Below are 22,637 nucleotides of genomic sequence, written 5' to 3' on the forward strand. Positions count from 1 at the left end.
TGAGGATGGCTTTAATTTCCGGGGTAATCCAAGGTTTGTTGTTGGAGAAACACCGTACAGTCCTGGTAGGTACGGTGTTATCCACACAGAAATTAATATAGTCCGTAATACATGTAGTAAGGCTGTCGATGTCCTCTCCGTGGTCGTCACAGATCACCTCCCACACAGTCGACTCAAAACAGTCCTTAAGAGCCTCCTCGCTCTCCTGCGACCATCTCTGCACTGTGCGGGTGGCTGGTGGCTCCCTGCGCACTAAGGGCTCATACACAGGGACAAGGTGCACCAGGTTGTGATCAGATCTGCCCAGGGGAGGGAGAGGTGATGAACTGTATGCCTCTTCAGCATTGGCATACAGTAAGTCCAGTGTTTTATTGTCTCTGGTTGGGCAGGTCACATACTGGGTGAAGGTGGGCAGTGTGGAGTCCAGTGAGGCATGATTAAAGTCCCCTGATATTATGAGGAGGGCTCTCGGAGATTGTGTTTGCAGTCTGCTGACCACTGAGTGGAGAGTGTCACAGGCTGCATCCGCGTTGGCCGAGGGGGGGACATACACTGTTATCGCGATAACATGCGAGAATTCCCGGGGCAGGTAGTACGGATGCATGCTAACGGCTAACAGCTCAATGTCTCTGCTGCAGAGTTGTTCTTTCACAGTGATGTGCCCAGGGTTACACCATCTGTCATTCACAAACACTGCCAGTCCCCCTCCTTTCCTCTTACCGCTCTCTCTCGTCCTGTCCGCTCGCAGCAGCTGGAATCCCGGTAGTGTCACGCTCGTGTCCGGAGTTAGCGGTGTTAGCCACGACTCCGTTAGCATCATGATGCTACATTGCTGGTACTCCCTCTGTGTAAGGTTGGGGGTGTAGATCAACCTGTAAATCAAGAGTGTTGCTTTAACGCTCACCTTTCTCTTCACCACAACAGACTAGTACAGTGTCCATATCTCTGTAGCCACAGCACATATCTGTCTGTCGACCTTCTGCTCCCCTCTCCCCTCACTCATGAACAAGACCCCAAGATACTTAAACTCCTCCCCTTGGGATAGCAAGTTTTCTGGCTGAGGACCATGGCCTCTGACTTGGAGGTGCAGATTCTCATCAAGCCACTTCACACTTGGCTGTAAACTGCTCCAGTGCAATCAAATCACATCAACAGTTGTCTCAAAGAACTTTATATTGTGAGGTAGACCCAGGCAAGAAAAAAGGGTTTCACTTAGTGTTTTTCTCGGTCACAGAGCTTTTATTAAACATTGCCTGACAAACAAAATTTAATCAAACAGGAAGCAGCAGCATAATAAACCACAAAGACAAAGGGGGCTAACTTCATTTGTGCTTTACATTGTGGTTAGGAGGCCTTTTACTGAGTACATTTAAGACAAAAGCAAACCTAAAATGTTTACAAAGTCTGATTTTTTATTGAGTTTCATAACAGAGAAATCTTGAAAATTAATTCTGTAGATATAATCTGAATATAAATATTGTTTTTAGGGGACACTGTTGACTGTGCACAGATGCACGTGAGTGTTTTTTCTTTCTGTGTTGACGGGCAATAAGATTTTGGGGTCCATTTGTTATTCTGGCACACTTTGACATTAAAGTTTAGTGATTTAAGTGAAAACCAAGAAGACATTTACTGAAGTTTTAGGACCAACAGACTGATGAATAAACCAAGTAAACCACAGTAAAGACAAGCTGCACTTTGACTTTTATTAGAACAATTTGCTGGAACTACAGAGTAATGAAGTACTTCAAGTTTTTGTGTGGATGACTTCCAACCTTACTGTACAGCACAGAGCACAGAGGGACAATATATGTAATCAATATATGATGCAGAATGAACAAGTAACAACTGTAAGCTGAGTCTGAGGCTCATGCAGGACATTTCATAGTGAGGTGTCTTTGGTTGGATTATTATTTAAACATTTACATCAAAGCACCAAACTCATTTCTCACACATGAAGGTATGTGAGGCAGAATTATATGACTGTGTCCATCTCCCAGAATCATCACAGCAGACTCCATAGTAACCATAACTGGGAATCTCATATTCTGGTGCCCAGAACCTGTCAGAGAGATCAAATCTGATATTAAACTGGACTAAACTCATAACTATTGTCACATTCATATAAATATGAGTCTCTTTTGGAATATTTCCAATATTTGCTGTATTTCTTTCCCAGCTTTCTCGCCCACTTTCCCTCCTTTAGACTTTTCTCTGAGAATCATCATGCACACTAAAACAGCTTTCAAGCTTTGATGAATATGAAATCTTCCTGCTGTAAAAATGGAGAATAAAAAGAAGTCAGAGCTGACTTTCTGCTGTTTGAAACTGTTTTGTCAGCTGTTTACAGACATCACTTTGAAATGTGTGTCTATCAGGTCATATTTACTGAAGCTTCTTCCTTCATATGTTCTGAAGTTTTACAAACACCAAAGAAGAAGAGACAGGAATTCTCTGAAACAGTTTTTGTTCTGTGAGAAAAGAAACATTACAGCACAAAAAACATGAAGACAAATTGAACAAAGTGAAATGTGTCGGTCGCTGCTTTGAACATTTTTCAATCCTGATTTCTTCAAACTGACTTGTTGTAACTGAACGTCATCACAGACTGCAGATGAAGAGAGTTCAAGCACAGCTGTTCATTCAAAGAAGGATTTCTGCTTTTCTTTACATTCAGTTTGTGGGGCTGTTGGAAAATAGCTCAACTCATGTATTGCTGATCTATCTTCCAAAACATCAATGTTTCACTTCTAAATAATAACTCTGGAATAGAAACAAATAATGTCTCACGTTTCTCTCAGCGCTGATCCGTCCACCCATTCCCATTTATATCCTCCTGATGACTGTTTGGATCTCAAACCAATCCAAGAGTATCCTCCAAATTTACTGACAAATTCCTGTTTGAGAAGAGACCAAAATATTGTCTCCAGTCATAATTCAGCACTTCCGTTGTAGTAACATCATCTTGTGAATATGTCTGAAGGAAGAATAAATGTGATGAAACTTTTCTTCCATTGTGCAGAAATCAGAAAGAGCCAAAGAATCAATGAATATCAGCTCCTCCTGTAGCTCAGTCAGTGTTGCAGTGGAATCAGTGTTAACAAACCATTTGATTCAGTTGGATTTACCGTATTTTTCGCACCATAAGGCACACCCGATTATAAGGTGAAAACAACACAGTCAGATAAGTCATATTTTACTCAACTTATTCTTCTTGCTTCCTCCACTTCTGTACCATTGATTAATGCTGAATTCTCTGGCAGCTGCTCTATTCCCATGTTGTTGCAGTATATTAATGACTAACCTGGTATTGTGGATGGATTATCTCAGTTGTTCTCCTGACTGAAGTTTGGTCCGTTTACAGCATCCTGCCATGCGATTGCATTTGTCCCTAACCACCAGAAACCCTCACATTAACTTTTATCCAGTGGAAAAAAGTTAGCGTTCATCCTCCAGCTTCACTGTGTTTATATTATGCTAACATAGCTGTGTAGCTAGCAAACACGTAGCACATCATTATATACCAGCTAGTCCAACTTCAGTAACCCTACAAACGTCACTGCTGTTTAGTTTTCTGTCTTCATTTATGTTGGAAGTGATAGCAGAGCTGTACGTTTGAATTTTTTCAGAAATCTCTCAGTCAGAACATGCTATATCATGTTTAGGTGGAAACTAGCGAGTTAACTTCCTGCTAACTTCTAACTTCATTAAATTTAATAAATTCTGTTTTCATGGATGCCTGGATGTTAAACTTAATTGTTACACCTGGTAAAGCAGCAACACTGATCATTTTATTAAAGATGAAAGAATTTAGACAGTTTGTATCTCTCAGTGATGCTGCAGTGTTAGTTTGACTTTGGGACTTGAAGCAGATGGAGTTTAGGACCCAGATTACTCCGCGAGGCTCCTGACTACGGCAGCCGTAATGCTCCAACAATCCATCAAGCGGTGCAACTTCATAGCTTACCAAAGTCATACTAAAACAGTTTTGACAGATTTCTGCACGCCGTGTACCACATAAAATCGGTTTGAGGTCAGTGAGCACAACCAGAATTCATACATAAGGCGGACTGTCGATTTTGGAGAAAATTAAAGGATTTTAAGTGCGGCTTATAGTGTGGAAAATACGGTAATCAGAAAAAAAATCTGGATTATGAAGATTGCTCTAATTTTATACGATTTCTGTGTAATTTAAATTTTTGCTTCGAATTTGTCAAATGTGCAAAAACTTTACATTTGAATGTGAATGTCTGTAAGAAAAAAGGAGAATCCAAGAAATCCATCAGAGTGGAGACAGGAAGCAGGTCACAGACTGACAGCAGGTCAAAAACACAAGTAACAGATCACTGTCAGTTCCATCAAAGATCACACAGACATGAACAAACACACCCACCTGTTCCTCTTTGCTGTTTATCATCACCAGATCAGCTCCTTTATCCTGACAGGCTCTCCTGCTGTCAGACCAAGTTTTACTCTCAGTGGATTTAAAGTAACAGCTGCTTCCAAATCTCGTCCATCGATCAGGACACTTCTCTTAAAGTCAAACACATGTTTTAAAGACAGACTTTGTGTCATGTTGTATCACATTAATAAGATCTCTGATTTCAGTTTTTAGTCAAAAATCTCTGCTCCCTGTCATTTTCCCTGTAAATCCTTCATTTATCTGTATGTGTATGTTAAATCCTCTATCAGGAATTTAGGTGTCACTTTTGACTCGACTCTCGCGTTGGATGGTCATGTGAAATCTCTGGTTTGGTCTTGTTTTTATCATTTAAGAAATGTGGCTAAGTTAAGCCCGATTTTATCTCGCTCTGAGCTGGAGATAGCTATACATGTATTTATTTCCTCACGCTTGGACTATTGTAACTCGCTGTTTATATGTCTAAGCACAGGTTCTGTGGACAGTCTGCAGGTTTTGCAAAATGCTGCAGATAGACTTTTGACAAAACCTTCCTAGTATTCACATGTGACACCGTTGTTCAGCTACACTGGCTTCCTGTTGAATTTAGAGTCCGTTTTAAGATCCTGATCTTGACTTACACAGCTGTGCACGGACTGGTACCGGCCTACACCTCTGACTCACCTTTTTAAAACTGCTTTTGGTTAATTTTTGCCTGTTTTATATTGTCTTTTTTAAAAAAATCTTTTCATGACTTGTTATCTTATGTGCAGCACTTTGTGACTCAGTCTAGAAAGGTGCTTTATAAATAAAATTTTATTATTTTTATTATTATTAAACTCAGGTTTTCTCTCTTATTCATAATTAACTGAAACTTACATTTATACAGAAAAACTGTTACACAGCATCAAACATTTAGGATTCAAAATAAAGACACAATCAGGTTATCACTGTGTAATACTGATGTTTTCTATTAGTTATTCAAACTTTATTACCTTCTATCTTCTCCTTCAGCTTCTTCACTTCTTCCTGTAGCTGACTGTGGTTTTTACTCAGTTTATCATAACTGCTCTGTAACTGAGTCAGGCTGGTTTTTGTGTCTATACAGAAAAACAGGTTAAAATTAAGTTGAAATTTTCAACAAATATATCTGTGATATAAGAACTTGGTATTTGCTTACCTTGAAGTTCATTTTGGAGCTCACTGTGGCTGTTCTTAATTTTGTTGAATTCACTCTTGTTCAAAGCATCTGAAATATTTCAGTGAAACCAAAATAAAAATAAAATGAGTGAAACATTGAACAGAAATAATCTTCTTCCTCTGCATTGTCAAATATATCAATAAGAGTCAGAAACTTGTGCAGCCATTGTTCTTTAACATGTCCTGTGGGTGGAGGTGTTAGAACTACAGGAAATCTGATGAGCTAAATACGTATCAACTGTGAACAAAAACCACTGACAAGATTCAAAATAATTGTGCTTCAGTGTGGTGGAAGAAGGTGAAGAATCAAACAGCATTTTTACACCTGTAGTCAGAGATGTTATCTATATGCTTTGAAAGAATAGATTCTGACTCATGTGACATGTGCCTGTTCTCACTGAAAATATGTCTTTTTACATTCAGTCAAAGCTGCTCTGAGGCTTCAACACTTCCTCATATCAAAGGTGTTTCCATGTGATCAGGTACTTCCTGTATTTGCTGTGGCAGAAGGACACGTTCTGGTTGTGAAGCTGCATGTTTGTTGGCTGCTGGGATTCAGTATCAGTCATACATTCATTTGCAGGAGAAGTTCAGAGGTTGTATCTTATCTTACAGCATATGGACAGGATGATGATCCCAGCTAACATCAGGAGGCACAGCACTCTTAGACCCAGTGTAGCACATCTGAAAGAGCCCTTCTGGACTGAAGGAGGATTCTGAGTCTGTGGTCCTGTTAGAAAGCAGTGTGGATGTTGGTTTGTGGTTATTTCCTGTCACTCTGTGTTTAATAGACCTGTGGTTGTGGTTGTATCAGCTTAGCTTCATAAGAATCGGTTGGCAAAAAACAAGGAAATATAACATCTGCGCTGTGACTAAAGTGCCTGAATGAATTTGCTGTTCACAGAGCTCTACAAACCAACGTGGGGAAAAAAAACGTAAACTACAAAGATTCATACAGTACATGGAGAAACAGATGTTTGATGAGCTGCAATTATTTGGCATTAAAAGCTGACTGTAACAAACTGGAAGTACATTTATTTGTAGATTTTACTTACCTCCTTCCTGTGACTGAGAATGATGATAACTATCTCTGATATCTTCTGCACTCTCGTAGGTATCCACCTCCCTCTGCTCCCACTCTGCTCTGTCCTCCTGCTCATTTCTGCTGTATCTCACCTTCTTTAATATATCTGGGTTGGCATAAATATGTGAGGACATCTTAAGAGGACTGAGACAGCTGAGCAGAAGCTGCACTTACAGAGTTTAAACTATACTTTAACAGTTCTGCAGTACTAACCCTTGTAGATAAGGTGTTATGCTCTACTGTTCTTGTCCAGCCTTCTGTCTGCTTTCAGACAGGAAGAAACTCTGAGGAAGTGGCATCATGCAAAGGACCACAGACCAACACTTTCATTTGATTGCATAAAAACCTCGAGTGTGCTTGAACACACAAATGGAACATTTCATGGTATTTATATTTGCAAAGCCACTCAGAAACATGTGAAAACATTTGCATGAAACAGGAATAAATGTATTTTTCTTTGTTTAACAAAAGGTGAGCTTGTGGTGAAAAAAAACACACATACGTCATGCTCACACACGTGCACCTCATGTGCACAAAACAGGAAATGTCTCTTTGTCAGTAACATGTTTTTCTGTTGCCTGATAGAAAACAAACTGTTAAACTGTTTAAGATTTCATGTGACTAAAGTTACCAAGTTGTTTTTAAAGTATTTGATCATTTCTCAGCCCATGAATTAACATCAAAATGAAACTTATGCTCAAGTTCAATAAGGAAGATCTATGGCCTCACATCTGTCCACTGCCAGGTGCTGCTGACTAAATCTAAGCTTTATCACTTCCACTTTCCCACACTGTCAAGCTGTTTGTGTTATCACTGCTCTAGTCCAATGACATTTTCCTGGCCTTCTCCAGGCCAATCAGCATTCATGCCACGTACAGCAGCGCAAACAAATTCATCCATGTGTCTTTAATGTTTGTAGAAGAGTATTGCCAGGGTAAAATCCAATTTCAGTTGTCTCTGGCTGTCATTCTTTTTTCTCTCGCTATTTAACAGTCATCTAAGTGTGCCTGGAATTTTCTCCAGTTAACAATAAATCCAGGCACAGTATATTTCAAATCAGTTTATACTTGCCTCTCTCAGCTACTCCACATCATAAGCTCAAATTCCCAGTCTAATCTCTCAGCCCGTATATTCCAGCAGCTCAGTTATTCAGTCATGCATGTTAATTAATTATTTTAAGCGTGCTATTTAATCCCATATGACTAAATCAATTCTATCAAAAACTATCGCATTTAACCTTGTGCAGCTTCCTTCTCCTAAGCTCGCAGCACTGGAGCAATATATCTAAAGTGAGTTGTTTTCTTATGATTTGCATCGGGCCCCTGTAATCAGAAGGCAATGTTCCTCCTTTCAGCGCAGCCTTAGATTTGGCAGTAAATTGTGTTCTGTTAGAGTAACCAGCCTAAAATGGTGAAACCGGCTCAAGTCCCTTTGCTATTCAGACCTTACAGATATTTACTCATAACGAAATCTAGACACAGTTATAAAAGTCATTATCTCGTCTGGAGAGTGGTCTTCTTCAATAATGTATTAACTGTGTGTGCTCAGCATTCGCTCGCAACCCATTTGTTTAAAAATCTTTAGCAGGGTCATGCTTTAAATTAACTGCACAAATAACTGTCCTTTTTAGTTTTAAGAGTCATGTATTCCCAAAGCCAGACCTGCATAGGGCCATTGCGCAGAAATAATTATCAGCTAAGGGCTTTTAAGTTTTTCACTACCGAATTATGAATTAGTGAAACTAATAGTCAAATTTATCTGCGGAATTCAGCCGAATTCCACACCAACATTTTCATGTAGGCCTCAGTATAACGTGGCTTCGTGTTATCATTTGATCGGGAACACCCTGCCTCTATGTGTTCTCATAGTGTGTAAGGTGATTTGTTTAGCTTCTAATTTTATCAGTATGAGCCATTTATATAGGAGTTAATTCAGTCCAGTATAATGAGCCCTATTTTTTGTCGAGTTATTTAATATGTATGCTCTCATTTGTCATCTGTCAAGATTTTATTTGGACACTTCCTGTCTAGTTGCTGAGAATACTCGAGAGTTTATAAAAAAAAGAAGACTATTGGTGAATATTCCAAGGTTGGCTGATGCCCCACGTGTATTATTTCTCTGTCAATATGATAAGTATCTTCAGTTTTCATGCAGATTCTGCTAACAGGTTATGGACCCAGTAAAATGCAGAAGTTACTCCAGGGAGAACTTTGCTACCAGAAAAGTCGAAAAGTACAGCTTGCTTGGTGAGGACTAGCATGCTAAGTTAGCACCATGAGTAAGCGTGCAGGGGAACCCAGTGGCCAATGGGCGAGGACAGTTTTTTGTTTTTATTTTTGTCTCGGGAACAGCAAAGAGAATTAAACAGAAAAGAGAAGTTGGGAAGAGAGTTAACTAAAGGAGAGGGAAATAAAAATAGAGGAGAAAAGGGACAGGGAGAAAAGACACTGAACATTTGCTTCACAACCTGCTTAAAAAAAAAAGCAAAAAGAAAAGTAGGGAAATTAGAGGAACAACCAACATAAGCATAGGTAACAGTAAATAATAAATACAGAATCTTACTAAGCAGTACATACGATAGACAGCGCATGATATGTTTGGAGGCAGCATCCAACCAAGACAGTGTGCCTGTGTGTAAGAGAGCGGTGGTATTCATAAGGTTTCTCCATGTAAGTGTCTAATAGTAGGTGTGGGGAGCCATAGCCCTGCCCCCCAGGACATGAAGCAGGCATGGAAGGAGCTCCAGGCTCCAGACATCTAGAGGCCCCCAGAGCATGAGAGCCCAAAGAAGACCATTAGAGGGGCAGCCGTGCCATTCTCCTGGAAAGAGCCAAGGAAAGCCCCAGACAGGGGGTCATCCAGCTGCCAGGTTACAGAAGCACACCTGGGGCCACCTGAGATGTTCCCAGAATTTAAAATAAAACTCTGCAGTTACTAGGACACTGAGAAAATGCGCTTGATTGAACAAGAGCATGACATCATGAAGGCGCTTGTGCAATCTACTGCCAGACCTGCAGCATCTGCTTGTGACCACAGGAGAGACATGGTACACACGGTCTGCTTTATCACTGTAGAAGCAACATGCATCGAGAGTCGACCTGCAGGAGGAGGCAACAGAATGATGAAAAGCGTACAGATTTGAAAGAGAGAAGCAACAGAGAGAGCGGCGACACCTGTGTCATCTGGATGAGCAATGACTCGGTGGAATCTGAACAGCAACAGGACATCAGGACCAAACGCCTGATGATGGATACCGGTGCAACATCCCACATCCTTACTGATAAAACAGTGTTTAATAAGTTTAATGACAATTTCCGGAAACACATTATATGGAGTTAGCTGATGTTACCAGGTGTAAAGGAGAGGGTAAGGGCAGAGGTGTGCTTGATTGACAGCAGAGGGAGACAGTGTAAAAGAACACTGATGTTTTAAAGGATTTCCTCAACCTATTCATTTTTGTGTACCTGGATGATGTTCTGATAATCTCTAGAACCCTAGCTGAGCACCAGACCAATGTATGCAGTGTCCCACAGCGGCTTCTGGAGAACTGTTTGTATGTCAAAGCACAGAAGTGTAAGATTCACACCTCCACTGTTTCATTTGTGGGCTTTGTTATTTCAGGAGGGCAGGTGAAGACGGACCTGCAGTTTCAATTACAGCCAAGAAAGGCTAGCAACACAGTAACTAAAGGTGCTAAACAGCAGTTTGTTTTGGCACCGCTCATGTCTGAACAAAACAACCAAACTTAATGGTTCCTAATTTTCCCTATCAGAAAATAAAAGCAAACAAAAGACAATTCTCTAACCTAGGCTCTTATCTAAAAGAATAACATGGGAAAAGGTTTCAACAAAAAGGCTTCTCACTCCTACTAAATTACCGGCTGGCTGTTTGTTGGGTGTACAGGAGATAAAGCAAGCGCAGATAACTTTCAGATGGATCTTAAAAGGCTGCTGTCCGTCAATCATCTAATCCGTAGTTCAGGAGCTTGTTTGGATCAGCCAATCAGCAGTCCAGCCTGTTTCACCAGCCATTACTCAAACACACTAAGCCTGGAGGGAGGAGATTCAAAAAACACATAATCACACAACCAATATGGGAGGAACCACACATCAAAACAGACAGCATGTCATCACTTGCCCACAACATTTCATTGAATCATAACACAGGAGTTTATTTTTTGCATCATTCTAATAAAGTCCAAAATACAAAGTCCACTGGGAAAAAACACAAAAAAATACAAAACCTTCTTCAAATAACCAGAAACAAAGGAGGACGGGTAAACAGAGATTGAGACAAAGACTGATGGGACAATAGCACAATTTATACACATGACGGTGATCAGAAGATTGGAAACAGGAGACAAGACCTCAGTGATAATAATCAAAGACAAAGAGGTTGGAGAGAAAGTAAAACTACACACAAGACACTAGTAACTATCAATTTAAAACAAGAAATTAGAAACATCACTAAAAATAAAAATGGAGACACATGAATGAACTTCATCTTGGAGAACTGACACAAGAAGATAAGACAGGAAACATTAGGGGAACAAATATAACTCTAAAACTAAATTATCACAACAACTAAAGATTTCAAACTTACAAAACTGTGAATGGCAAATGGTGTTGTGAAGGTTACTTTTAAAATGTATTCCACTACAGATTACAGATTACTTGCCCTAAAATGTATTTTGTAATGTATTCTGTTACGTTACTCAATGAGAGTAACGTATTCTGAATACTTTGGATTACTTAATATATTATCATTCTTTTTACAACTACATGAATGTACTATTGCTGTGTGATTTATTACTATTACTGAAGGCTACTCGCCATACCAATACCAACTAGGTGTTTACATCTTAATTTAAATGAGTAACAGTAGGTGGACATTAGGTAAGGCTGCACTTTTTGCAGCGATCTCGTATAGAAAACTATTCCACGCGTATATAAAACAGGTCCGCGGCTCCGAAACGTAGTAAAGGGACCTCTGGCCAATACGTCGGTTCCATGTCGGGCTCGTAGCCGAAAACTAGTGCTGGGCAAATTTATCCAAATATCGATCGTATCGATACCAAGTCGGCATCGGTATCGGATCGATACTAGCCTGGTGAGATCGATTCTTTACTTTAACCATCCTGTTATGTTGTGGGTCAGATTGACCCAGAACAGAAGAGATGTCACATGTTATCTGCATAACTTCAGAAAACGAAAAAAAAAATCAAAATTATACAAGAAAATTGTAAAATAATCAATGCCAGTGTTTCTGACACTTTTAGACGAGTAAACATGCCCCGGGTCAAATTGACCCAGGAACATAATTGGTGTTCCTGGACACCAACATAACAGGAGGGTTAAGTTCCGCTCTTGCTTGCTATGCTGTGGTTCCAGCAAAGACGAAACAGCCAGGTCGCTGGACTCGCTGCTCCTGTGTCTTTGCTCCCCCTCCCCCCTCTTGTGTTTAGATGTTGCGCCGTGATGTGACGTGACTTAGACGCTTTGGGGGTTGTTAAGCTGTTTACATATTATTTATATTTTCACCAGTTGTTGTTTTTGTTGTTGAGAATTTTAATTGTAATTTCTGTATTATAGTTTCTTAACAGTACTTGTTTGTTTAAATTTTTTACTGTTTTGTGCACTTTTTATGTAAGATTTTTCCAAAAAAAAAAAAAAAAGAAGGAAATATATAAATAAAAATTGGTAACTATAAACCACCAAGGCAGACCCAATGGCATTTTCATGCTTTGCAGCATCATTTATTCTTATAATAATCAGACAGTTGCTGTAAAAGTACATTCAATCGCTGCAGCTCTCCCACTGCGGGCTGTATACATGACCACCTACAACAACAATAGAAGCAGAGCCGGTGACAAGGTGGTTCTGGGGTCCGCCCTCGTCTCCAACGGCAGCCCAGGAGCTGGTCCGGTGGCCACCCATGTGGCAAGCAGCGGCGGCGCAGCAGGCGTGGAAGTGAGCCGGGGCTCACAGGCAGCTGGGCAGGCGGCCGGTACGCAGGACCACGCAGTGTGCCAGCCTCTGTTGAAAGAGAGGCCGGACCGGACAGCACGCCTGCGGGTGTCGCAGGCACCTCGACCTCCGTCTCCAGCTTGGCAGGTCCACCACGGCAGACTCGATGGCATTTTCATGCTTCGCAGTATCATTTATTCTTATAATAATCACGTGTTTGCTGTAAAACTTGGTTGGACCAAAGTAACAGTGGAGCTGTTCTCATCGAGACGACCCCTCCTAACTACAGTTTTATCAGTGAGGCCAGGGTGAGCAGGAGAGGAGGAGGGGTTGCCGTCTTATTTAATGAATCATTTCAATGTAAGCAGCTATCTCCTGGAAGTTTTCAGTCTTTTGAATATGTGGCGTTACAGCTGAAGGCTCCATCCAAAGTTGTGTTTCTTAATGTTTACAGGCCTCCCAAATACTGCACAGACTTTTTTAATGACCTCAGTGAACTGCTGTCTGTGATCTGTGTTGATTTCGACTGTGTAATTATTGTTGGGGATTTTAACATCCATGTGGACAACCCTCAGGACAAAGGGACTAAAGACCTGAGTAACACTCTGGGCAACTTTGGGCTGACTCAGCATGTAACAGAGGCCACACATAATAGAGGACACACTCTTGACCTACTGATCTCCAAGGGCCTGAGCATTTCAAAGGTTACTGTGTCTGATGTGGGCCTGTCTGATCATTACTGTGTTTTCTTTGAAAGTAAAATCTCAGCCCACACAAATATATCAACAGCAGTGATCACAAAACGGTGTATAACTGAACACAGTAGTGAGATCTTTAACCAGGTCTTCCCATTAACACCTGACCTGTCCAGAGGTTCAGTCAATGAGCTCGTCAATAGCTTCAATGCTAAAATGTTAAATGTAATGGACACTATTGCTCCCATTAAGGTGAAGGTTATCTCTGGAAGGAAAAAGTCTCCATGGAGAAACTCCACACTGGTGAAAAATGAAAAAAGAGAGTGTAGGAAAGCTGAGCGCAGATGGAGAAAAACAAACCGCCAGGTTCATTATGACATCTATAAAGAGAAACTTCACAATTATAATTTACAACTGAGGAGTGCAAGGAGGTCCTACTTCTCTGACATCATCACCAAAAACAGTCATAATGCTCGGGTCTTATTTTCTACAGTTGACAGGCTAACAAACCCTCCTGTGTCAGTGGCAGCTGAACTTCATTCGACCATGACCTGCAATGACTTTGCCAAATTCTTCACAGAAAAAATCCAAAAGATTAGACAAGCAATTGGTACATCAACAGCAGATTCAGGATATGGACTGTGTCCACCAAAAAACTGTTTAAACACCATCAAACAGTTTCACCCTATTAACAGCAAAGACCTGGAGGACATCTTAGGCCAACTGAACTCCTCCTCTTGCTGTTTAGATGTCCTGCCAACAAGTTTTTTCAAAAAGGTCTCAAAGACTTTGGAGTCAGACCTGTTACAGATTGTCAACTTTTCTTTAATATCAGGTGTGTTTCCAGAATCACTAAAAACTGCTGTAATTAAACCTATACTGAAAAAGGACAATCTTGACAAGACACAAATGAACAACTACAGGCCGATCTCAAACCTCCCATTTTTAAGTAAGATCATTGAAAAAGCAGTTTCTCAACAGCTCAATTACTTCTTAACACAGAATAACTGCTATGATGCCTTCCAGTCAGGTTTTAGACAGAACCACAGCACTGAAACCGCTCTGACCAAAGTGTTTAATGACATATGTCTGAATACAGACTGTGGAAAAATGTCAGTCTTAGTTTTACTGGATCTCAGTGCAGCATTTGATACAGTTGACCACAACATATTACTCAAACGACTGGAGAACTGGGCAGGTCTTTCAGGAACTGTACTAAACTGGTTCAAAACATACTTAGAAAACAGGAAATACTTTGTATCAATAGGTAACTTCACATCTGAGCAGACAAGTATCACATGTGGAGTTCCCCAAGGTTCCATCTTGGGACCCCTTCTGTTTAACATTTACATGCTCCCACTGGCACAGATTATAAAGAACAACAAAATAAACTATCATAGCTACGCAGATGACACACAAATATATATCACAATGTCACCAGGAGACCGAGGCCCTGTACAGGCTCTTGGTAAATGCATTGAGGAAATTAATGACTGGTTGTGCCACAATTTTCTCCAGCTAAACAAAAACAAAACTGAAGTAATAGTCTTTGGTGCCAAAGAAAAACGATTACAGGTCACCAGAGAACTTCAATCTATACACCTAAAAACCACCAACCAGGCGAGAAATTTGGGTGTAGTGATGGATGCAGACCTAAAATTAGAAAAACACATTAAGACAATAACAAAATCAGCTTACTATCACCTCAAGAATATTTCAAGGATAAAAGATCTGATGTCTCAACAGGACCTGGAAAAACTAGTCCATGCATTCATCTTTAGCAGGCTTGATTACTGTAACAGCATCTTTACAGGTCTACCTAAAAAATCAGTCAGACAACTACAGCTCATTCAGAACTCTGCTGCTCGAGTCCTCACTAAGACCAAAAAAGTGGACCACATCAGTCCAGCTCTGAGGTCTTTACACTGGCTGCCTGTCTGTCAGAGGATAGACTTTAAAGTTCTGATGCTGGTCTATAAAGCTCTGAATGGTTTAGGACCAAAATACATCAGTGACCTCCTGACCCAGTATGAACCTTCCAGATCCCTCAGGTCATCTGGATCCGGTTTTTTATCAGTTCCCAGAGTCAGAACCAAACACGGAGAAGCTGCATTCAGCTTTTATGCTCCTTATATCTGGAACAAACTCTCAGAAAGCCTCAGATCAGCTGAAACACTCAGTTTATTTAAATCCAGGTTGAAGACTCACCTGTTCTCAGCTGCTTTTGAATAAAGCACCAAATCCACACTTTTAAGCTTAAATTTCAAAACTTACATTTTAACTACTGATTTTATCTACTGTTCTGATTTTATCTACTGTTCTGATTTTATCTACTGTTCTGATTTTATCTACTGTTTTGATTTTTGATTTTAAATACTGTTTTGTTTGTTTGTTTGTTTGTTTGTTTGCTTGTCTTAATCAATTTTAAATCATGCTTTTTATTTGTTTTTGCTTTTAATGTCTCTGTAAAGCACTTTGAATCACCTTGTTGTTGAATTGTGCTATATAAATAAACTTGCCTTGCCTTGCCTTACATTGAATGGCTGCAGTTCTTCCGCTGCCAGCCATACACATCACTACCAAAAACAACAACAACACAAGCAGAGCACAGGTTTTAAGCCGGCAAAGCGTGATTGTAGATGCTGTACAGGTGAATCCATCTCACCTGCAGCGGCATCGCAGAACACTCCCCACATACCAACATCGCCCGCCTGAGGCCGGGGAGCCATCCCGCCAAACCTACTCCCCACTCTGCGAGCAGGCGAGAGAATCGACCCGGACCATCGGCGCCCCATGCTCCGACCCAGGGAAGTGTCCACTCTGGCGATCACCCACGCATCAAGCGGCGCTGGTGACGAGGTGGTTCCTCGGGCCCTTACCTCAGCATGCCGCCCTCGGGTGTGGTAGGACCCCCACACACCTCGACCTCTGTCTCCAGCTGGACGACCCACCCTTACAATAATCACAGGGTTGCTGTAACAGTACATTCAATGCCTGCAGCTCTCCCACTCCCAGCCGTACACTTTACCACCAAAAACAACAACAACAACACAAGCAGAGCACAGTCCAGGTGCTCTGCTTGACTACGAGTTTTTTTTAACTATTTAATAATAAAAAAAAGTAACATCACAAAAAACACTTAAGGTCATGAAAATTAATTGAGATTTAGCAATTCAATGAGCATCCACCTTATTTTCTGAAAAGTATCGGTAACGGTATCAGCGATACTGGCCCATATTTAGTTGGTATCAGATCGATACTAAAATATGTAGTATTGCACACCACTAATGGCAGTCCATTCTCCCTGCAGCACGGAGTACACTGCCCATGAGGCTACATTTTTAGAGCTATGCCTTCATATTAAATCATTTTTTAATAATAATTGTTACAAATATTTCTTCATATCATTATGCGGGCTGCAAGTAGGGGTGACATGGGCCGCAAGATTGAGACCCAGGGATTAGAGCCTGCTAATGCGTGTTTTGTTTGTGTTTCCACCGGCGTGGAATTACCAAAAAATAGAGAGGGCATAGCCTAACATGAAACAGGGAAAGGCCGCCACGTAATCCATTTATTTCAACAAAGTAACTGTACTCTGAATTTCACTTTTTTCAAGGGTAACTGTAACGGAATACAGTTACTCATATTTTGTATTTTAAATATGTAATGCTGGTACATGTACTCCGCAACACAACAAAGAACACAAGGAAAAATGCAGACAAATATACGCAAGGGCGAACGAGGGAAAAGGCCATAGATGCAAACACACTGAACATAATCTAACTAATGAGACTGGGAAGCAAAACCGAACAAGATGCACACAGGACAAGAGACAAGAGAGAGCGAGTGAGAGAAACACAGAGACATGACTGGGAAACAGGCCAATCAACATGGAGACAAGATTGACTTCACAGAGAGATACTAACACAGGAAAACTGGACACAAGAGGACGGGGACACAGAGGGGGATGATAACAGAAAACCTGAGGCTAGATAACAAACTAAGACCTGGGACACAAACAGAGATACAACAATCATAACCAAAACTTCACCTCAGAACATGAAATAAACCAGAATCAGAAGTCAAACACAAACGCTGGGTCACAGACCAGGACCATGACCCTCTACACAGAAACACTCCACCCAAAAAAGGAACTCTTTCCTTTCCTATATATTTCCTGTGTCACAAACACTTCTTCTCTCTGCTGCTTCTCTGTACTTACAGTTTGTAGAAGGCAGCGTCTAACAAATATCATGGTCCTGAGTCTGGTTATTCAATGTTTATGTTTTGATTATTTTCTATTCTGTGATTTTAGTCGGGTTTTTTTCATGGCTTAGTCTTTTGCATTTTCTAGCTCTCTAAGTCCTTCAATCTTTTGCATTTTCTAGCTCTCTAAATCCTTCAATCTTTTGCATTTTCTAGCTCTCTAAGTCCTTCAGTGTTTTGTGTTTTCGAGTTCTTAGGTTTTGCTCCTGTGCCTCCCATACTTAGTTTATTTGTTCTTGTTGAGATGACATTATACAATCCTGCAAGAGTGGTTGGTTGATTGGACTCACGAAATTTACAAGGTCACACGAGATTTTCCAAAGGAAAATCACTGGAATTATAAGAGGCAGACAACTATACACACACCACATGTATGCATTTGCTGTTTATTGTGGTTCAACCTGTCAAGGACAAAAACATAATGAAAATTCTGCATCAAGCCTTGTAATCATAGCTTTCCTACTTTTGGTAAGTCTGGGTTGACAGCGAGGTGGTGCAGTGGTTAATGTTGTTCCCTTTGAGCAAAAAGGTCCTGGGTTCCAATCCCCTGGGTTCTCTCTTAGTACTCAGGTTTCTTTCCACATTTAAAGTCATGTAGTTATTAGGGTTAGGTTAACTGATGATTCTAAACTATGTGTGAATGTGAGCACAAATGTGATAGCCCTGCCTCTATTCCTATCACATCTGGCATAGGTCCCACCCCCCCACACCCCTAAAAATGATAAGAGGATGGATGGAGTGGAAGTTATAGTAAACCAATTAAAAATGTATGTTAACCAGACTCCAGATTTTGTTGAACATTATGTAATATGAATATAACATGTGGTATTTAAGTGACCAAGCAGTTTTGGGTTAAAGGTTATTGTATAGTGTTGGAATAAAGAAAATTTTGAAGGGTTAACATATTCCAAGAGCTCAACTTACTTCATCTAAACATGTTTCAATCATATTTTATCAACACAAAATGCACAGGTTTATTGAATAGGAATAACTGCCAATGCAAAACATCTGTCTGCAAATACTGGCCACTACTGAATTAAGTAAATCCAACATGTTCTTTTTTTCAGTGTACACCCTCTTTGCTGTGTGTTACCTCCATACTCCTAGTAAAGTGCTAGTTCTCTGTTTAACAATGTCGCTCCTTAGTTCCTTAGTTCCTTAGTTTCTTAGTTCCTTTGTTTTTTGGTTTGAGTTTCTCATTTCTAGTTCCTTGATTTCAGTTTGGTTTTCTGTAAAAGTGTAGAATTATTTCCAGGAATAAAGCAGCCGTTTTCAGTTAACTTCCCATGTTTGAGTCTTGCGTTCAGGTCCTACATCCTGCCACACAGCCACACATGACAACAAGGCCATGTTATTATGTACATATTGCAGCTGCTGAGTTAAACCTTATTATCTCTGTGATATGATAGAAAATATTAAAAATAGAAACTTTCTGGAGGTATTTTAATGAACTGTTTGTTTCTGTCATTTCTGCTTTCTGCTGATAAACTTTCTGTCATTTATATTTTTATGTTATTATAAATGTATCAGTTTAATTTCAGTGTTTTAAATTCATGTAACTGAACTTCAGATCAGATTTTCATTTGTACATAACTGACAGTTTCACACATCGTGATGTGTCAGAAGAACTGTCTCTCTTCTAGTTTTACTTCCTCTGTGTTTTCTCTTCAAAGCTGTCTGACTTACCCCTTATAAGGCCTTTGGGTCCACATGAAACGTTTTGAGGTTTTTAGCTTAACCTTCCTCTCGTGTTAGGGTCGGCAACGACCCATTTTAAATTTCAAATACATAACAAAATCACATACATTTGTTTATTGTATCAAGGCTTTTTGACTTTGTCAGGAACCTCTATTTCTACAAAATAAAACAAAAAAAATCTTTTCACTAAATTATAAAATGCCCTAGTTGAAATTATGACCTTTGTGTTGTTAGGGTCGGTTTCCACCCAGGTATAATATTATGAGTATAAAGCAATAATTAAAGCCAAAACTGAAATCATAAGTGCACTGTCAGCTAAACACTGACAGCAAGCTCCTCTCCTAATCACATGAGCTTCAGGGGATTCTTATTTTGCGTGTTTTTTGCAGTATACCTGCACAAAAACAAAACAAAATAAAGATGGGCATGTCAAGACATTTGAGGTGAATTCACTCATTTGAGTGGCCATTTGACTTCCAGAGTGCACATTTACAATTTGCAGCATACAAAAATGAGAAGAAGATTCACAGTGAGCCAAGTTCTGGATCATATTTTTGGTGAAAATGAAGGAGAGGACACAGAGCAGCATAGCGATTCAGATGGGCAGGTTTCTAAGGAGGAAGACAATGTGGAGTATCATCCAGAAGACACAGATACATCTGATCAGAGGAGGAGGTCGCTGGTGCTGAAGCTACTTCTGCTGAAAGATTCAAGTCCAAAAAGGGTAAGATCTTTTGGAGCTCAGTACCTCATGATGTACATAGCAGTCATAGCATGTCATCAAAATGACCCCTGGAATCACAAGGTTTGCTCTGACCAAAGTTAGTGACATCAAGATGTTTTGAGCTATTTATGCCATTGTCACTAAAAATAATCATCATTACTATGATAAACCTTGAAGGAAAAAAAGTCCATGGCGACATGTGGAAAGATATTGATGAGGAATACCTGGATGCTTTCATTGGTGTTCTTCTTCTTCCTGGAGTGTACAGATGCTGCAATGAGGCCACTGATAGTCTATGGGACGCATCGACAGGCAGAAATATTTTCTGGGCAACGATGTCGCTTCACACATTTGATATCATTTTGATTCAAGAGACCTCAGATTTGACAACAGAGAGACCAGACCGAGGTCTGACAAGCTTGCTCCCATCAGGGATGTCTGGGAGAGATGGGTGCAGCTTCTTCTGCTGATGTTCATCCCAGGGCCAGAGGTGACAGTGGATGAACGTCTTGTCCACTTTTCGAGGAAAATGCCCCTTCCGGCAATACATACCCAGTAAGCCAGTGAAATACAGCAGAAAAATCTGGGAAGCCTGTGATGCAAAATCCAACTATGCCCGGAATGTACAGATTTTCACAGTCAAAGCTGCGAGTGGCACCCCTGAGAAGAACCAATGAAAATGTGTGGTCCTCGATATGACCACTGGACTGCAGGATCACAATATCAGCTGTGATATTTTATTTTATTTTTTACCAGATATGACCTCGGACAAGAACTTCACAAAGGAAACTTCACAAAGGTGTAGCTGTATCATTGGGAAGTGATAAAAAGCCCACAATTACCCACGACTATAACCAAAACAAAGGAGGAGTGGACTTTTTCTTTTTTTCAGTTTATATTAAAGGTCTACTGGTGAAAAAAAAAACATTTTTTTGTCTTTTCTTGATGTAAATATCTATGGGTCGAAATTGACCCGTAACACCATAGATGTCATTTTAGTTATTAAGCTTAAAATGAAAAAAATCAATAAAACAGATTTATTTAAGAGATGTGTCCTATACCCCTCAGTAATAGTCAGGTAACACAAAAACCTTTTATTTATTAATATGATTCTCTTGAGGTTAATTTTACTATTTTTTTTAACTGAAATTGAGGGGTATAGTGACAAAAAAGACCCAGAGGCCCACACCAAAAGTATTAAAACCAACATTTTCATGGATAAGGAAGCCTAACAAGATAACCAAGAGATGAGAAACAAATTGGATGATAACTTATTGTTTTTAGTGTATTTTATAGCTGATTTAATTCACGGGTCAAAACCGACCCGTTAACATAAGAGATGATAACAAAAAGCTAACACAAGAGGAAGGTTAAGAAAAATTATAAAAATAATTATTTTTTCAAATTGAAGTTCATTGGCTGTGACTCATTTTCGGTGAGGAACATAAATCAGAAAACGTTCACATTGACCTCCCGCTGTGTCACCTCCTTTCACATTTGTATCGCATACAGGGTCTTCAGGTCCACTGGACCCGTGGCTAGTGAAAATGTGAAAATCACAGGTCCTGTGGTCCCTCATTTTCCCTTCCTCATCTCTGGGCCTGTATGTGTGTGTGTGTGTGTGTGTGTGTGTGTGTGTGTGTGTGTGTGTGTGTGTGTGAGAGAGAGAGAGAGAGAGAGAAGGAGAAAGTAAAGCATGTGAATTGACCCAGGTCTGACCCACCAGTGCTGTTCCTGCACAAGGTTACAACATTGCTGTAAAATTGGAGCAACCAACACTGCACCCACATTCCCACACATTTCACCCTCTGTCTTGCAGGAACGAATCTTGGGGGCATGAAACTACAAATATCTCTGTCATTGTGGTTCCATACCACAACTGATCAAGATGGCAAAGTGATTCTCTGTTCAGACTGTGTTACAGTTGATATTAGAAGAGACAGAGAGCCTCAGGATCAGCCTGTGAGCAGCCAGCCATAGGATCAGCCTGTTAGCAAGCTTCAAAACGCAAGCGAACCTCAGGACCAGCCTACCAGCACCCAGCTATAGGGCCAGACTCTCAGCAGCTTGCAAATAACACTGTATGGATGTCAAAAGAAGGCAAAAATTGAATAGTCTTCCTGCTCAAGAAATGAACCCCCCCCCCCCCCCCCCCCCGCATGGCTGCCAATGTGATTTGGATGACCCTAGGACCTACACACTTGGCAGTCACTCATGCACAAGACATCAAGTCTTCTTTTGACCTTTTCATGCCATACCCTATCAAGAAAATCATCCTCGATTGCACCAATTTAGAGGGAAGCACAGATTTTGGAAAGACGTGTAAGGTTTTGGACAAAACCTATTTGGATGCTTACTTTAGGGTTCCTGTCCTTGCTGGCATTTTGCAGGTCCACCGAGGGCATAGCCTAACAGAATGCCTGTGGGAAACTGGCGGAGAACTTTTCCAGTCAACGATGTCTCTGAAAACTTTCGAAATAATTTCCAGGACCATCCGTTTTCATGATGATAGACCAGCTCACTGGAAAAGAGACAAGGTAGCTGCCTTCAGGACAGTGTGAGACAAGTGGGTGGATGGTCTCCCACTGTTTTACAACCCTGGCCC

General features: G+C 40.4%; 1 protein-coding gene across 1 annotated transcript; it reads right to left on the bottom strand.

Moving 5' to 3' along the window:
* Positions 1–1,941: 1,941 nt before the first annotated feature.
* On the bottom strand, positions 1,942–6,817 carry LOC134619918 (CD209 antigen-like protein E). Its single transcript, XM_063465685.1, has 7 exons — positions 6,655–6,817; positions 6,213–6,329; positions 5,580–5,648; positions 5,395–5,499; positions 4,394–4,533; positions 2,791–2,897; positions 1,942–2,062 (listed from the first exon to the last, which is right to left on the bottom strand). The coding sequence occupies exons 1-7, from the start codon at positions 6,815–6,817 to the stop codon at positions 1,942–1,944; spliced, it is 822 nt and encodes a 273-aa protein (XP_063321755.1).
* Positions 6,818–22,637: the final 15,820 nt, after the last annotated feature.

Source organism: Pelmatolapia mariae, linkage group LG22 (assembly GCF_036321145.2).
Source record: "Pelmatolapia mariae isolate MD_Pm_ZW linkage group LG22, Pm_UMD_F_2, whole genome shotgun sequence".
NCBI lineage: Eukaryota > Metazoa > Chordata > Actinopteri > Cichliformes > Cichlidae > Pelmatolapia > Pelmatolapia mariae.

What these genes read in the sequence shown, in the direction of transcription:
- LOC134619918 (XM_063465685.1), bottom strand. Translation starts at nt 6,817, where the DNA reads ATGTCCTCACATATTTATGCCAACCCAGATATATTAAAGAAGGTGAGA. An exon ending in TTCTCAGTCACAGGAAGGAG is followed by an intron (nt 6,330 to 6,654) that starts GTAAGTAAAATC and finishes GCTTTCTAACAG; the next exon opens with GACCACAGACTCAGAATCCT. An exon ending in CATCATCCTGTCCATATGCT is followed by an intron (nt 5,649 to 6,212) that starts GTAAGATAAGAT and finishes GAAATATTTCAG; the next exon opens with ATGCTTTGAACAAGAGTGAA.